The sequence below is a fragment of the Panthera uncia genome (assembly GCF_023721935.1).
Source record: "Panthera uncia isolate 11264 chromosome C1 unlocalized genomic scaffold, Puncia_PCG_1.0 HiC_scaffold_4, whole genome shotgun sequence".
Classification (NCBI taxonomy): Eukaryota; Metazoa; Chordata; class Mammalia; order Carnivora; family Felidae; genus Panthera; species Panthera uncia.
The window spans coordinates 73,281,822-73,297,339 of NW_026057585.1; the positions used below are offsets into that span (position 1 = coordinate 73,281,822).

Below are 15,518 nucleotides of genomic sequence, written 5' to 3' on the forward strand. Positions count from 1 at the left end.
GAGCTATCAAGACATCTTCTGACCTTGGGGAACTTGGCTTAGCCTAGCCAGCTTTGAGACAGTTTAAATCGTACAGGGTGATGACTCTCTGATTTCCGTTTTCTTCTCTCTGTCTCCATGCCCTCCCCCTTAATTATAGCTATTAATTAATACTCCCCAAAGCTGATTCTTCCCTTTTTCATTTTACCTGCACGCTGATAGTTTAGCATAGTAGTTAGCAGTGTGGACTTAAGGATCAGACTGCCTGGGTTTCAATCCTATCTTTCTCATTTGCTCATTTTGAAATCGTAAGTTTACTTTATACCTCTTTTCTCGTCTATAAAAGGAAGACAGTAGCTGCCTTCCTGAGTTGTCTTGAGTAGATAGACTGTGGAAGGTGATTGGCTTAATATCTAGTCAAATGGTCAGTAATAACAGATGTCATTGTTGTTGTTATTTCCAGCTCTACAGCTTTGAGGCAGCCTATCTGTTCTTTTGTCAAGAATAGGAAAGCTGAGGGCGATTGGGAGACTATCAAAAAGCACAAGATTTGGGCATCTCAGGATAGAGAGTTGAAGCCAAATCTGAAGGAGGCCTTTGGAACTGTAGCTGGAAGACCTAACTCCGATAACAATCTTATTTTTACAATTTACTAGTTAAATGGTACATTCTTATTGGCTTTTACTTGCTGAACGACAATGGACAATTAATCTCTCTAGGCTTCTTTTTATTCTTTTGGAAAATGAATATTTTTGGATAGGATTATCCCTTCCATGATCATCATTGTCTGATCCTTAATTGTTTAAGTAAAAATGAATATTGGAAAGCGTTCTGTAGTCGTGTGTGTGTGTGTGTGTGCGCGTGCACACGCACACACGCGCACGTGCATGTGTGTGAGAGAAAGAGAGAGAAATAGTGAGTTAGTTTATATTATGATAAACCGAAAAGATTTACTTGTTTATTGGGTGTAGCACGTTACGTACCTGGTTTCTTCCTAAGAGATTATCATATCCCCTTTCATACCCCACTGTCCAGATCATTTCTAAGTATTTGTTGATCCTATCTCACATCTCTTTTGGACTTGTCAAGGAAAGATTTTTAGACATTATAATACATATTTTATAATACTTGTCGGAGAGTCCGAAAGCTTGGTTGGGGATTTTGTTCCACTACTTACTTTGCAACATTACCTTGGGCAAGTTACATTCCCTCTCACGTGCCTCATTTCCCTGTCTGTCTAATGAGGCATTTCTTCTATTTAACCTGTAAGTCCTTTCCTAACAGTCTGTGACTCTGTAACTATCACAGCATAGGTTGTGGCAGGAGTAGCTGGATTCCAAAGGGAAAACTTGGTATCACCAGTCCCTTTGAAACCTATTTTTTATCTGTTGCCCATTATGTTTGCTGCAGGATTTCGGCTGAATGCCTCCTCTTGGCCCATGTTCCTTTTGAAGACACTAAATGGAGCAGAGATGGCTCCCATCAGGATTTTCCACAAGGTATGGTGTCCTTCAGATATCACCACTGCAGACTGCTAAGGTCAAATGCTTACTTTCTTTCATTTACTAAGCCCCTGATGTCTACTTTATATTTATGGCCTGAGGATGCCTTCTCAGAAACTAGTTCAGTGGAAGGATTTTTTAGTACCTTATGAAGCAGCAATGATCCCTGGAGGAAATTACACCATAAGTTAGGATTTCTGGTTTTTGGGTCCCAGCTCCACCATTAATAAGCTATGTCCTTTTGTCCTCATCTGTAAGTGGGAGTCTGTCTACCTCACAGGATTGTTAGGAAGTTAAAATGTGTTTATCAGTAAAACATAAAATATGATATAAATCTAATGGAGCTATTCTTATCCCAGATCTTGGAATTCCCTAAGTTCCATATGGTAAACAGAGAGAAAGGAAGGAGATTATTTTTTGAGTGTCTACAGGATGTTTGGAGTTGATATACACCATCTCATTTAATATTCACAGTTAACTTTCTGAAGCAAGAATTATCATTTCCACTTAACAGCTAAGAAAATGAATACTTTTGAATAAAGAACTTGCCCAAGATCACATGGCTAGTAAGTGGTGGAACAGGGATGTAGAACCCGTATCCATCCTTTCTTGTCTCCCAAAGGATGAGGCAATCAGTCTGCTCTCAGCTGAACTCTTTTAATGAGGTCAAGGGGCCTGAACTAGAGTTGCCTATGCTGCTAGTTAAGTCTAAACCCTAAGAGCACCTTGGTTCCCAGAATATAGTGTACTGGGCAACCTAGAAACCCTTTCGCTATAGAATATATCAAATTGGTGGTGGGGCGGGGGGAGGCAGACCCACAAATATTCTTTTAAGTGCTTTGCTGAGCTACCAGAAAGTTAGAAAACTCTCCAGAGGCCAGAGTGAAGAAGGAGAACCAGTGTTAAGTGTGACGTACTGTACCTGCAGGTCCCTTAAGGGGCTTTGCCAGTCTCACTTTCTAAGGATCTTGTCTTTTAGCAGCCGTGGTAGGATAGATGAGCACTTGGGCCTGTGCAGGGCAGTGAAACAGGCCCTGAGACTGCCACGCAGACAAGTAGGTCAGGTCCCTCAGGTGGTCCCTCCTAGTGAAAAGACTGTTACTACTGCTGAGGAAGGTGTCTGCCTCAGCTCTGCGGTGGGGTGCAAATGGGAGTCACCGCCCCTGATAAATCAGCCTAACCCGTGCAAGTCCAGATACAGCGCATGTGTTGTCTAGGAACTTCAGGGCTGTATGGAGCTCTTTCTGAGTGCCTGCAGAAGCAAACCCAAAGTCTCTAGAGGGTTTGGTTGCTTTCAACACAATGCCATAGGAGTCCCCAAGGTGAAGCACCACTGAGGAGGAGAATTCCAGAGCCCTCAAATACTCTCAAAATAAACACCCAACATGATGAGACATCAGTGGACCCAACAAAACAGTAAGGCTATAACCAAAGGGCTTCCAGATAATAGAAATAGCAGATAGAGATTATAACTTAAGTATTTGAAAATGATTAAGGAACAAAAAGAAGGAATTTAAAAGTTGAGAGATGTACAAAACCCTATTTTTAAAAGTATTTTAAAAAATTGAAATGAAACTTAATGGTTAAAAGTACAAATTAATAGGTAAGTATATAAGAAACTAGGACTTAGATAAAGAAGAATTAACTGAAAGATGTATGTAAGGAATTTCCCCAGAATGCAGCACAGAGAGATAAAGAGGTAGAAAACATTAAGGAAAAGAGACCAGGAGAATAATACTAGAAGGTCCAACGTATGCTGAACACAAACTTCGGAAAGACTAATTAGAAACAATAGAGAATAGGAATATTCAAGAAGATATTAACAGAATTTTCCAGAGTGTGCAATAAAGGCACATACATACCTTAAAACATCACAGTATTAATTGAAGTCCAGAGAAAAGATCCGAGCAAGTAATCACACAGGGTACCTTCCAGAGGGTTACAGGTAGCGTGACAGCACATTTCCAGACAGCAGCCGTACAAGCCAAAAGATCATAGAACAGTATCTTCCAAGTACTGAGAATAAAATTATTGTCCACCTAGAATTTTATATCTAGCTGTACTATTATTTCAGAACAAATACAAAACCAAGACATTTCCAAACAAACTAGTACAAGTAGATACTTTCAGCCACTGAAAGAACAACTGAAAAATCTATTTCAGGAGGAGGATCATTGAACCCAGAAAATAAGAATGGACGTAATAGTGATGAGGAAAGATTGCTTAACATGTGGGTAAAACTAAGCAAGCAGTGCCTGTAACTGTATAAACTAAGTATAGTAACAATGTGGAACTAAATTATCAAATACCTATTAACTCAGGAGTAGGTAAATTTCAGGAGTAGATATTGTTTGGGACTGTACATATAATGAGTTTTAGACTGAATTATGTCAACTATACAGCTACAGTCTCAAGGCAATCTGCTAAAAGATTCTAAATAGAATGGTTAACATCTGAATCAATGGAGGGGGTAAAAAGGGAAGAAAATTCAATTTACTGTAAAGGAGAAAAAGGAACCCAGAAAAATCAAGTTACATAGAAATGCAGGCAAGATAATAATTGTAATAAATTTAAATATCTCCGTTATCGCAAAAAAGGTTAAACTCATCAGTTCAGTCAGATACACATTAGATTGTTTTTAAATCTAGCTCTATGCTGTTTATAAGAGACCCTGCTAAAATATACACCAAATGTTGAAAGGAAAAGAAAAGACACACCAGGCAAATCTTTGTCAAGAAAGCCTATGCTAACTATACTGACACTAGGCAAAGGAGACTTTGTCTCTGAAAGACTTCATTAAAGAGGCCACAATCTAATGATAAAAAAAAGTACATGCTCCTGAAAAATAGTCCCTCAGATATGAAAGCAAAATTTGACAGAATTTAGACAAATTGGAAAATCCACAGTTGTTGATGAATATTTCAGTACATGTCACTCAGTAATTGATCAATAAAGCAGACAAGGAAATTGATGTATCAGTCAGCATTAGCTACTCAGTATTAAATCAGCTGATAAGTTTTTTGTTTTTTGTTTTTTAGGTTTATTTGTTTTGAGAGAGAGAGTGCATGTGTGTGCCACTTGTGAGCCAGGGAGGGGCAGAAAGAGAAGGAGAGTCCAAGCAGGCCCAGTGATGTCAGTGCAGAACCCGATGCGGGACTTGATCTCACAGTGAGATCATGACCTGAACTGAAATCAAGAGTCAGACACTTAACTGACTGAGCCACCCAGAGGCCCCAAGCTGATCGGTTTTTAAGAGTCAGTTGCAGGGGCACCTGGGTGACTCAGTCAGTTAAGCGTCTGAGTTAGGCTCAGGTGGTGATCTCACAGTTTATGGGTTTGAGCCCTGCATCAGGCTCTGTGCTGACAGCTCGGAGCCTGGAGACTGCTTCGGATTCTGTGTCTCCCTTGCTCTCTGCCCCTCCCTCGTTCACACTGTCTCTGTCTCTATGTCTCTCTCTGTCTCAGAAATAAACATTAAATTTTTTTAAGAAAAATAAATAAATCAGTTGCATTTCTATTTAACAGCAGCAAGTGGCTTGAAAATAAAAAAAATTTTTTTAATGTTTTTTCTTTTAATGTTTATTTATTTTTGAGAGAGAGACAGAGCACGAGCAGGGGAGGAGCAGAGAGAAAAGGAGACACAGAATCCGAAACAGGCTCCAGGCTCTGAGCTGTCAGCACAGAGCCCGACATGGGGCTCGAACTCACACACCATGAGATCATGACCTGAGCCGAAGCCAGACGCTCAACCGACTGAGCCACCCAGGCGCCCCTAAAAATTTTTAAAGATAGCACTTATGATAACAGTAAAATAATATGCCTAGAAAATGTTAATAAAAGCATGAGATACTTATAAAGAAAAATTAAAAATCTATATTAAAGAAAAAAATCTACATTAAAGAATACTTAAATGGAAAAGACTATTATGTTCATGGATGAGAAGGCTAAATATCATTTATACAAAGGTTATTTCTTTCTAAATTAATCTATAAATTCATTGGGATTCCACTCAAAATCCAAAGAGGGGTTTTCTCTGGACTTGAAAAGCTGATTCCATGGTATCAGCTTTCATACAAAAGATCATATGAAATTCATAATGAAAGATCAGGGAGGAAGACTAGCCAAAACCATACTAAAAAATGACAAAGTAGGGGACTTTTTCTACCAGATACCCATTTAATAAGACCATGTTAGTAAGACCCTGTTATTCGTGCAGGATCAGAGTGTAAGACCAGAGAAAGAATAGAGTGTATAACACTTTTTGAGAACTTTATCTTTGCAACTACACTGCAGATCCACACCGTTGGACAGAGTGAGCAATGTTACGAGCACTTAGGAGGGCAATTTGACAATACTTAATAAAGCATAGGATGTATATATCTGTCCTATAATCCAGCAATTCTACTCCTACTTACATACCCTAAAGTAACCCTTCCACGTGTGTGCAAAAGAACAAGTGCAAGAATGGTCACTGAAACTCTTGAAGCAGTGAACAATTAGAAATGATCTTAAATGTCCATCTGAATAGAATGAATATGTTGTGATATATACATATAATGGAATATGAACTATTAGCACTTGAAATATATTGGAGCTAAATTTATCAACGTAGGTAAATTTCAAAAGTGTAGCATTAACCACACAAAAAAGTTGTAGAATGATATGTATGGTATAATACCATTTATATAAAATTTTGAAGTATGCAAATGGATGCATATATATATATATATATATATACATATATGTATATACACACACATACATACATACATAGTCAAGTATGAAAACATGCATGAGGAATGGGCACAAAAGGGATTCAGCTTTAAAAATGTTACCTTTTATTTCTTAAAAAAAAAATCAGAATCAAAATGGTAAAATGTCAGGACATAAAAAGTAATACTTTGGTATACTCTGAAATTCATTTAAAAGAAAGACTACACTTTCATTATAAATCTTCGGTAGCAGCCGGTGACTTTTTCATCATTCCAAACTTGGTAGCAGTCTCTTGGGGCACACAGACTCTGTGTTTGCATCTAGGTCTGTATGTTTCTGTTTCTCATCTAGGAACCACCCTCGCCTTCCCACAACTTCTTCAAAATGGGAATGAAGCTAGAAGCTGTGGACAGGAAGAACCCTCATTTCATTTGCCCAGCCACTATTGGGGAGGTGCGGGGCTCAGAGGTGCTGGTCACTTTTGATGGGTGGCGAGGGGCCTTTGACTACTGGTGCCGCTTCGACTCCCGGGACATCTTCCCTGTGGGCTGGTGTTCCCTGACTGGAGACAACCTACAGCCACCTGGCACTAAAGGTAAAGGCTCATCCATGAGCTCTTGAAATCAGGACCCAGGTTGGTAAGGGAGGTTACCTGGGTCTCCCACGGTCACCGTATCTTCAGTAAACCTCACCAGTAGGCAGCTTAGGTAAACACCAATGTCTACCTGAGAGCAATCAGAAACAATAAGAATTTAATGTCCAAGGAAGCTAGATGTGGAGTTTGGGATAAAGTAAAAGTTCCTTACTCTAAATATCCTAGTTTATTCTCAGGCAACTAGCTTTTCCTCCCTGTCACTTTTGTTCCTAACCTCTTTCCGAGTTTGAGTAGCATGGATTGTCTCAAGGTGCACCTCTCTCTCGGGTCCCAGGGGCTTTGCATATGAGCTGGAGTAGCAGTGTGCCATCAGGATACTTGAGAAGCACCGTAGCACAATGGGAAAAGCATGAACTTTGAAGCAAAGTAGACTTAGGTTTGAGTTCCAGCTCTGCCTTTTTTTTTTTTGCCAGCCGTGTGGCTTTGGGCAGTTAGTTTGCCTCTCTAAACCTCAAATTCTCTGTCTGTAAGAGAACACCTGCTTCATAAAGTTATTGTGAGGAATAAATGAGATGATATGGGTAAAATGCTTACATAATATCTGGCAAATAGCAAGTGCTAAACAAATGTTTTTATTATATTACTGCTGCTCTTATCATAGTTATTACATCCTGTATTATATTTATTATAATTACTAGATAATATATAATATGCCACATTATTGGTATTATAATGCTATTATTATAAAAATAACCACTACTAATGGAAGAGTATATATAAAATGCTAGAATAGTGCCACAGAGTAATTGAACAGTAAATTATGTTTCTAATGATGATGGTGTTGGACATCATCCAGAATAGAATTTGAGATAGCTGCTCTAAATAAAAGAAATACTAAGAATCTCATCCCTGAAGTCTAAAAGTGCTAGTTAATCTGAAGGCGTAGAAAGTCACCCTTCCTATTGTCTGTCAGTCCCTTTTCTAAACCTCTGTCAGTTTCATTCATTCAGTTAGCCTGGTATTTATTGAGCACTTAACTGTGAGCCAAGCTGAAGATACAGCAGTTACAAGGATGAAAAACATTTCTGCCCTCCTGGAACTTCTATTCTAGTGGAAGGAGATAGGTGATAAACTTCAAAATCACGAAATAAACAAGATGATTTCAGATCCAGTTTCTCCTCAGGAATAAAGTATAATGAAATAGTGGCAGCAAAGGTGGACTGAGAAGGGGTTTTTTGTTTAACAGCTTTATCAAAGTGTAAGACAAGTGAAACAGACGGCACATATTTAAAATATACCATTTGAAAAGTGTTGACATGTGTGCATCCATGAAACCATGACCCACGATCAAGATAATGAACATATCCATCATGCTCAAAAGTTTCCTCATTCCTCTTGGCAGAGGGAGGAGATTATTTTTTTTAATGTTTACTTATTTTTGAGAGAGAGAGCGAGCATGCACGAGTGGGGGAGGGGCAGAGACACACACACACACACACACACACACACAGACTACGAAGCAGGCTCCAGGCTGTGAGCTGTCAGCACAGAGCCCATTGCGGGGCTTAAACCCACATACTGCAAGATCATGACCTGAGCCAAAGTCAGATGCTCAACCCACTGAACCACCCAGGCACCCTGGGAGGAGATTGTTTAGATACAGTTTCTTTTCAGGAAAATTTGTCTGAAAAGGTGATATTTGAATTGAATGATCAGAAAGAATTCCAAGCAAGGACAGGGCATACATATCATGGTACTGAGACGTGCGTGAGCGTATGTGTTTCAGGGGCAGAGAGAAGACTGCTCCTACTCTAGAGCGCTGTGTGAGAAGGAAAGTGGCAAAACCCTGTAGGACCTGGAAAGCCAGAGTGAGAATTTGGATTTTATTCTAAACATGTGGGGAATTGTTAGAGGGTACTATGTAGGGGAGTGACAAGATCCGATTTACTTTTAAAAAGTCACTTGCACTTGTATCCAGAATTCAACTCAACAATAAAAAAGGCAACCCAATTAAAAAATGGGCAAAGGGTTTGAATGGACATTTCTGCAGAGAAGATAATATAAAAGGCCCATAAGCACTTGAAAAGATACTCCATGTCGTTAGCCATTAGGGAAATGCTAATCAAAGCCACAAGGAGATATACCGGTTCACATCCATGGGTAAGATATAATCAAAAGGCAATAACAAGTGTTGGTGAGAATGTGGAGGAATTGGATACATGGCTAGTGAGATTGTGAAATGGTGCAGCCACTTTGGAAACAGTTTGGAAGTTACTCAAAGTATTAAGCACGGAGGTACCCGTGACCTAGCAATTCCACTCATGGGTATACGCCCAAAAGAACAGAAAACATGTCCATAGAAAAATGTATCGTGTATGTTCATGACAACATTATTCATTGTAGCCAAAAAGTGGAAATAGCCCAAGTGTTCATCACGTGATGAACAGATAAATAAAAGGTGGTATATTCATACGAAATCTTGTTTGGCAATAAAAAGGAATGAGTCCTGAAATAGACTACACCACAGATGTACCTTAAAAGACATTAGACTGAGAGGAAAAAGCCAATCACAAAAGCCCACACGTGGCATGATTGCTTTTGTATGGGCTGTCCAGAAGAGGCAGAAACGCAGAGACAAAAGTAAATTAGTGGTTGTCAGTAGCACGGGGGAGAGGGGAAATGGGAGGTCACTTTGATGAATACATGGTAAATATTCTCTGCAATTAGATCGGGAAGGTGTTTGCACATCTGTGTATCTACTAAAAACACCGAATTGTACACATTAAAGGGGTGAAGCTTATGGCATATGAAGTATATATCAATAAAGCTGTCATTTAAAAACTCCCTCGGACTGCTTATGGAGAATGGATTGTGCTGTGCTGACTGTGGACGAGGAAGAGGGGAGGGTTGCTGGGATTAGGTTGGTGGCACTGGGGTGGGGAAAACTTGAGATGGGGGCAGGGCAGCGGTCAGACACACTTCTTGCCTCAGGAAAGTGCTATTCCTCCATATGCTTCAAGAAACAAGCGCCTGAGATTGCTATGAGAAACAACCCGTTGCTGTCCCTCGGCAAGCCCTGTGAGGCGGTATCTTCTGTGGAAGCAGGGAGAAGAGAAGTGCCTTGGAGGTAGTAGCAGAGTCATTTTTGCTTACTTGAGACAAGTAGGATAAGCCTCGGTGCTCCTGGCTATGTTCAGTGAGTAGGTTGGTCCTCTCACTTTCTTGCCTAGGCAATTTCATCACGCTTACTGTAAATCTCTTAGCGTTTCTCCACAGCCACAAGACCAGGGAGTCTTTGTGCCCAGGAGTTGCTGGGCAGGTATTCCTTTGTGACTGGGCACCATGCTGATAAGAAATACGACTATGTGGTTGATGCTTCCAGAGGCGTTTGCTGACTGTTTTCATCCTCCTCTTTGCATATCTGGGGACAGCTGCGATTTTTAACAGCAGATGACCAGATCAGCAGATGGCTCAGAGGTGGAGAGAGACCTTCTTCTGGTTGGCATTTCCAGACCAGATCCTTTGGCCATCATTCCAGCAACCAGGGTTCCTCCAACAGTTCCCCTTGCCCCCCTCCCCTCCCCCTCCGTAGGTTCTCCAGTGTGGCTGTTCAGTAACAGCAGAACTTCAGCCACCTCAGTGTCCTGGCTAGGGCGCAAGTGATCCAATGTGGAAAAAATGTGGTTACTCAATTCTTTTCTCAAAACAAGATGTTCTCTCTGTGTAAGCCTGTTCTCTTTCTAATCATGCTGTCTCCTCCTCCCTTCCTACCTTCTGGCCATTCGTGTGCAAATGGTAAAAATTCAAAGTAATATGAGATTGTTTCTTGCTCTCAGCAAATAGGAAAAAACACCGATTTTATTCAGTGTCTTTTACATGCGTTATTTCACTTTATATTCCTGGTAACTCTCAAGTAGGCATAATTATTTTCAGATACATTTTATTTATGAGAAAAATAAATTTCAGAGGATTAAGTGACTTAGTTCTGTTGATATTTGAGTCTAGAGGGAGAAGTCATGGAGATCTTCCAGTAGGACCAGCTGTCAAGGCCATTTAGAGCCATATTGCCTTCACACATGTCCCCCCTGTACTCTCCCCATTCTCCTTCAGGCTTTCTTCAAAGCTTCGTTTGAGACCCTGGATTTTGGCTTCCAGATCCTGATACGAAATAGGAAAGAAGCAGTGTTGGGGAATATCAGAGCTTTGAACGAGGGTCTAGTCCCAGCTGGGCCACAAACTTATGTCTGTGAACAAGTGATTCCTAATGAGAGGTTGAACTAGGTGACCCTCGATGGCCCTCCCACCCTTGTGATACTGTCCATTCCTGCTCTTGGGGATGGGTAACAAGGGACCCCTGTGACTGTCTCCTGCTTGATTCTGGGTCCGGCTCACCTACCACTTTGCTCTGCCCTCCAGCCACCTAGGGCTCTGCCTCTCTCAGGGACTCCTGCACCCTGGCCGTTTTCTTTTCTGCTAAGAGGTAGTAATCCTTTTTAGCTCTTAAACTCCTGGCGCCCAGCCAACTCTCATAAGAGCAAATACAAAGCTTACAGCTAATCCAGGGTACTTGGTTATAAAAGGCAAGCATTGTTTTTGTTTTTTAAGCTCATCACTTTTTTTTATGTGTGACTTAACATAAAACTGAAACAGGCAAGTTTTACTTTTTAAACTTTAAAAAACAGAGAGTTCAGTCCATTTGGCTCAACTGTAACGCTTAACTAGGCTTCTCACCATCCTGACATCCACACTGATTTCAATCTGGGTGAGCCCATTTTAGATTACAGTTTAGCTTCCTATGTAACTTGTACAGTAGGAAGAGAATGTGAGCTGTGAGCTGCCGCGCATTTACGTTTTTATTATAAATTAATGTGTTGCTGTCCGGATTATACTCCCAGTTTCTTGTGACTTCATAGAGTGTAAACTGGGTCTGGCTGCTCTCAATATGCTGATACAAATATGGGGTCCAGGAGAGGTGCTGCCCTTGAGCACACCTGTTGGAGTAAAAGGTCAGCCGGGCCTCCTCTACCTTTTCATTCCACCCCTTCTACCTGTGGCATCATACAAAGAGAATGCTTCATAATCTGACTCGGGGCTATGGTTGAGGGGAATAGTAGTTTTACTCTAGTCTAGAGAGTAAGAATTTGATGCTTCAAAACACAACTTTCAGAGTATCTCTTCACATTGTTTCTGTGAAACATTTAAAAAGTATTTTCCAGACTTTATGGATGGCCTCTTCCTCTTATAAAACTATCTAGGAAACTATACTATAGCCACTTTGGGATTCTGGGTCAGAAAGAGGATTGGTTAAATTGTAATCCTAAACTGTGCAGGGAAAAACCAGGATAGAGGCGAGAATAACACAAGCCAGGCTAAACTGTGGGTCACAGCATGTACACAGCACGTAGGTCAACTAACAGGTTGATTTTCTTCAGCCATCCATCCATTCATTCAAGTTCTAAGCCCTAAGCCACAGCTGAGTGCTAGTCATTGGCTTAATTGAGGGAGCATCTGCCTTTAGAGTTTACAGTTTGGGGAGTGTATAGACAAATAGAAAATTACAGCTTCAAAGTGATAAAGTACAGAAGGGCCCCTACCTAGTTTGAAGACTGGAAGGTGAAGGTCAGAGGAGGCTTCCAAAGAAAGTGACATCAGACTGAAACCAGAAGAAAAATTCTAGGTAGCCATGGAAACAGAGGCCCAAGATTAAAAAAAAAAAAAAAATGTGTTGAGGAACTGAAAGATGCTTAGACAACTAGACTGTAGCATGGAGAGAGAGGAATGGAAAGCGGAAAGGCTGGCGAAGAAGCCCTTTTAGACTGTTTTAAAGATTGGGGTCTTTGCCCTAAAAGCAGTGAGAGACATTGAATGGGCTTTGTAGAGTCGCTGGTCAGATTTGTGTTTTAGAAGACCATTCTGGTAACAGTGAAAGGATGGGTGGCTTCCAGAAGGTGGAGGTAGATGTGCCTATTAACAAGCTGTTATAATATGCCAGTGAAAGAATTGAGGCAGTGACATTGTGGTGAAAAGGATAAAAAGATTGGCGGGTGGCGGGGGGGGCATATTCTTTGAATAAAGAACCCAAAATATGAGTTCTTACAGTCGAACACCTGTCGCAACTACTTTACTTATTTAACGAATAATTACCCCTACAACATGGAAATTTTGCCAGTTTTTCAGTATAAGCCTTAATGAGAAAGCTAAAATTCTCCTTTTCATTTTGTCTAGGAAGTTAGCATTTCTTACTGCCTAGACTCCTTGTTAAATGGAACTAAGTTATTCATTTTTATCTCCCCAGCACTTGGCACATGGTAGTTATTCAGTAATAATTTGCTGAGTGAAGTAGATCACGCTGAATATTCTGATTCCATTTGTGTTCATCAACATCTAAAGCCACTACTCCCTTAATTACCAAAGTGAGAGTGCTACTCCCATTTTCACAGCAGAGTGAAATCCATTTAAACTAACGTTCTGTCTTATAAATTTTGGAAACCTTATGGCCAAAAGTCAGGATGGCAAAGGCCACTCGTCTCCAGAAACATTCGTACAGCTCTACACCTGCCCTTCCATCCAACTTCTTTTGCTACTCAGCCACAGCAAGCAGGAGAGCGTCCTCTCCATAGGAAACTTCTAGCAACCAACATGCCGTGCCTATCTCTGAGAAGGCGTGTTCACTATGTCACGAGCAGTGTGGGCACATTGATCAACGAGCGAAACAAATTTTTTTGGTGCCCTTAATGAGGACAGCTACTTGGTTGTTTGGCTGTTTTCCTTCTTACCTTCTCAGATATCCTAGTTCCAGGCCTCGCCTTTATTTAATATACTGTTTCCTCCCTCCTCCACACATGTGCATGCACACACACACAATCTCTGTCATCATCGCAGATGTGGCCTTGTACTCTACTCACATCTAGAAACTCCAGCCTTTATTCATCCGTGTGGCCGACAGCTGTAGAGCCGTCCCCTTTTGGTGGTGCTAGGCTCGGTGGAGGTTAGAGACAGGTGCCTGCTTCCCAGGTTGAGTGAGTAATTGAAAGAAAATGAGCATGTGCTCACGTGCTATGCACCAAGTAGCACAGGGAGATGCCTGCTATGGGTTCTATCTGAATTAGATGCCTGGACATCTCAAGAAAACTGTGCCAGAAGTGTTTAAATGCTCTATTTTGGTCCAAAAAAATACATGTATTTATGAGATGAGGCTTTCTCTTGATTGTATGCTTACGGTACACAAACAGAGATAGGAAAATGGGGCAGTGACATGAGACACTAGATTATGAAACGGGGATCTAGGTTCTCCCACTGATTGTAATTATGTCTGCCTAAAGGACAGAAAAGTCCTGTCCCATACCTCTCTTCCAGCTCCCATAAGCTGCCCCTTCGGCTCTGCCCAGTTCCTTTGCCTTCACCAGCCACAGATGCCTGAGAATGGTAGCAGTTTTTTGGCACATGTAATGAAACAACTGGCATCTGTCAAACTCCTGGAAATAGTGAGATGTGACTTAAACAGTTCATAGATTTGACCACACCTACTGTTTTCTTTAGAATTCTTAGACCCATGTAGTTTTCTTTGGCAGGCTTTTATTGAACACCTACTATGTGCCAGCATCAGTACATATCAACTTGCAAAATCCCCTAGTTAAAAAAAATTTTTTTTAACGTTTATTTACTTTTGAGAGAGAGAGAGAGACAGAGCGTGAGCGGGGAAGGGTCAGAGAGAGAGAGGGAGACGCAGAATCCGAAGCAGGCTCCGGGCTCCGAGCTGTCAGCCCAGAGCCTGACGCGGGGCTCGAACTCACAAGCTGTGAGATCATGACCCGAGCCAAAGTCGGACGCTCAACCAACTGAGCCACCCGGGCGCCCCAGCAAAATCCCCTAGTGTATATGGTTTTTAGGAAAGCCGGACTGGAAATCAATAATATAAACTCTATGTAGTTACATTTTCTCCCTTAATTATATGGATGATTTTTTCAGGAAATATTGCAGGTGTAATCTCAATAGTGACTTACTAAGTAGACCATAAACATCCATGTATGTGAAAGAAGACGAGGAAAACTTGGCAAACTCTTTGACAGAGCAAAGAAAAAGCAAGAGTATGAGGGCAATACAGCCAGAAGGCAGGAGTTTCAAGCTTTTGGGATTCATTGTCTTACGCTATGGAAAGCTGGACTGCGCTCGTGTGACTGTGTGGCTGACCAGCATGCGCTTCATCACAGGGTGCTTTCACCAAGGGCCCTCGGTTTCACCAGACACATTCACAGATCATCTTCTGAGAACACATAGCCCTACACCTGCAGAAATTGCTCCCAAGTCCTCTTGTCTATTACCCTCAACAGCTAAGGCCAGTCACTCCTTTGTCAGTAGTAGAAGGTTCTTAAAGTTGGCTTGTGGTCCTGTCATGCACGATCTTATTTTCCTGTTTTCCCCCACTCTCTGTAGATTTATCAGTTGAAAAACTCCCAGGAAAAATGAAACATCTTTATAGTTGTAGAGGTCTTCTCCCCGTGCTGTAGGAATTAGAGTCCAGCAGGAAAGAAGGAGCTAGATCTGGAGAACCGAAAGTGTTAACCGAGCTGGATCAGAACAAGAGGCAACCCATGCTGCATTAAGTGAACTTGATTTAGAGGAGTGGAGTTTCAGCCTTGGCATCAGCCCAGCTGGCAGCACATAGCTGAACCCAGCCAAGTTGAGCAAAGCTAATAAAGAACACATCCTCTAAATTACAATGCCAAGCC

At 41.2% G+C, this 15,518-nt stretch overlaps 1 protein-coding gene across 11 annotated transcripts in view; it reads left to right on the forward strand.

Annotated features, from left to right (window-relative positions):
- SCMH1 (Scm polycomb group protein homolog 1) overlaps nt 1-15,518 on the forward strand; it is a 151,640-nt gene that overhangs the window by 62,690 nt on the left and 73,432 nt on the right. For 10 of the 11 annotated variants that reach the window (XM_049617394.1, XM_049617395.1, XM_049617401.1 and 7 more), the window contains 2 exons: nt 1,390-1,478; nt 6,546-6,789. The exons of the other annotated variant lie outside the window; for it this stretch is intronic. In XM_049617394.1, coding sequence (XP_049473351.1) covers nt 1,390-1,478; nt 6,546-6,789 — 333 coding nt within the window. The remainder of the gene's footprint in view (nt 1-1,389; nt 1,479-6,545; nt 6,790-15,518) is intronic. 11 annotated transcript variants of the gene reach the window in all.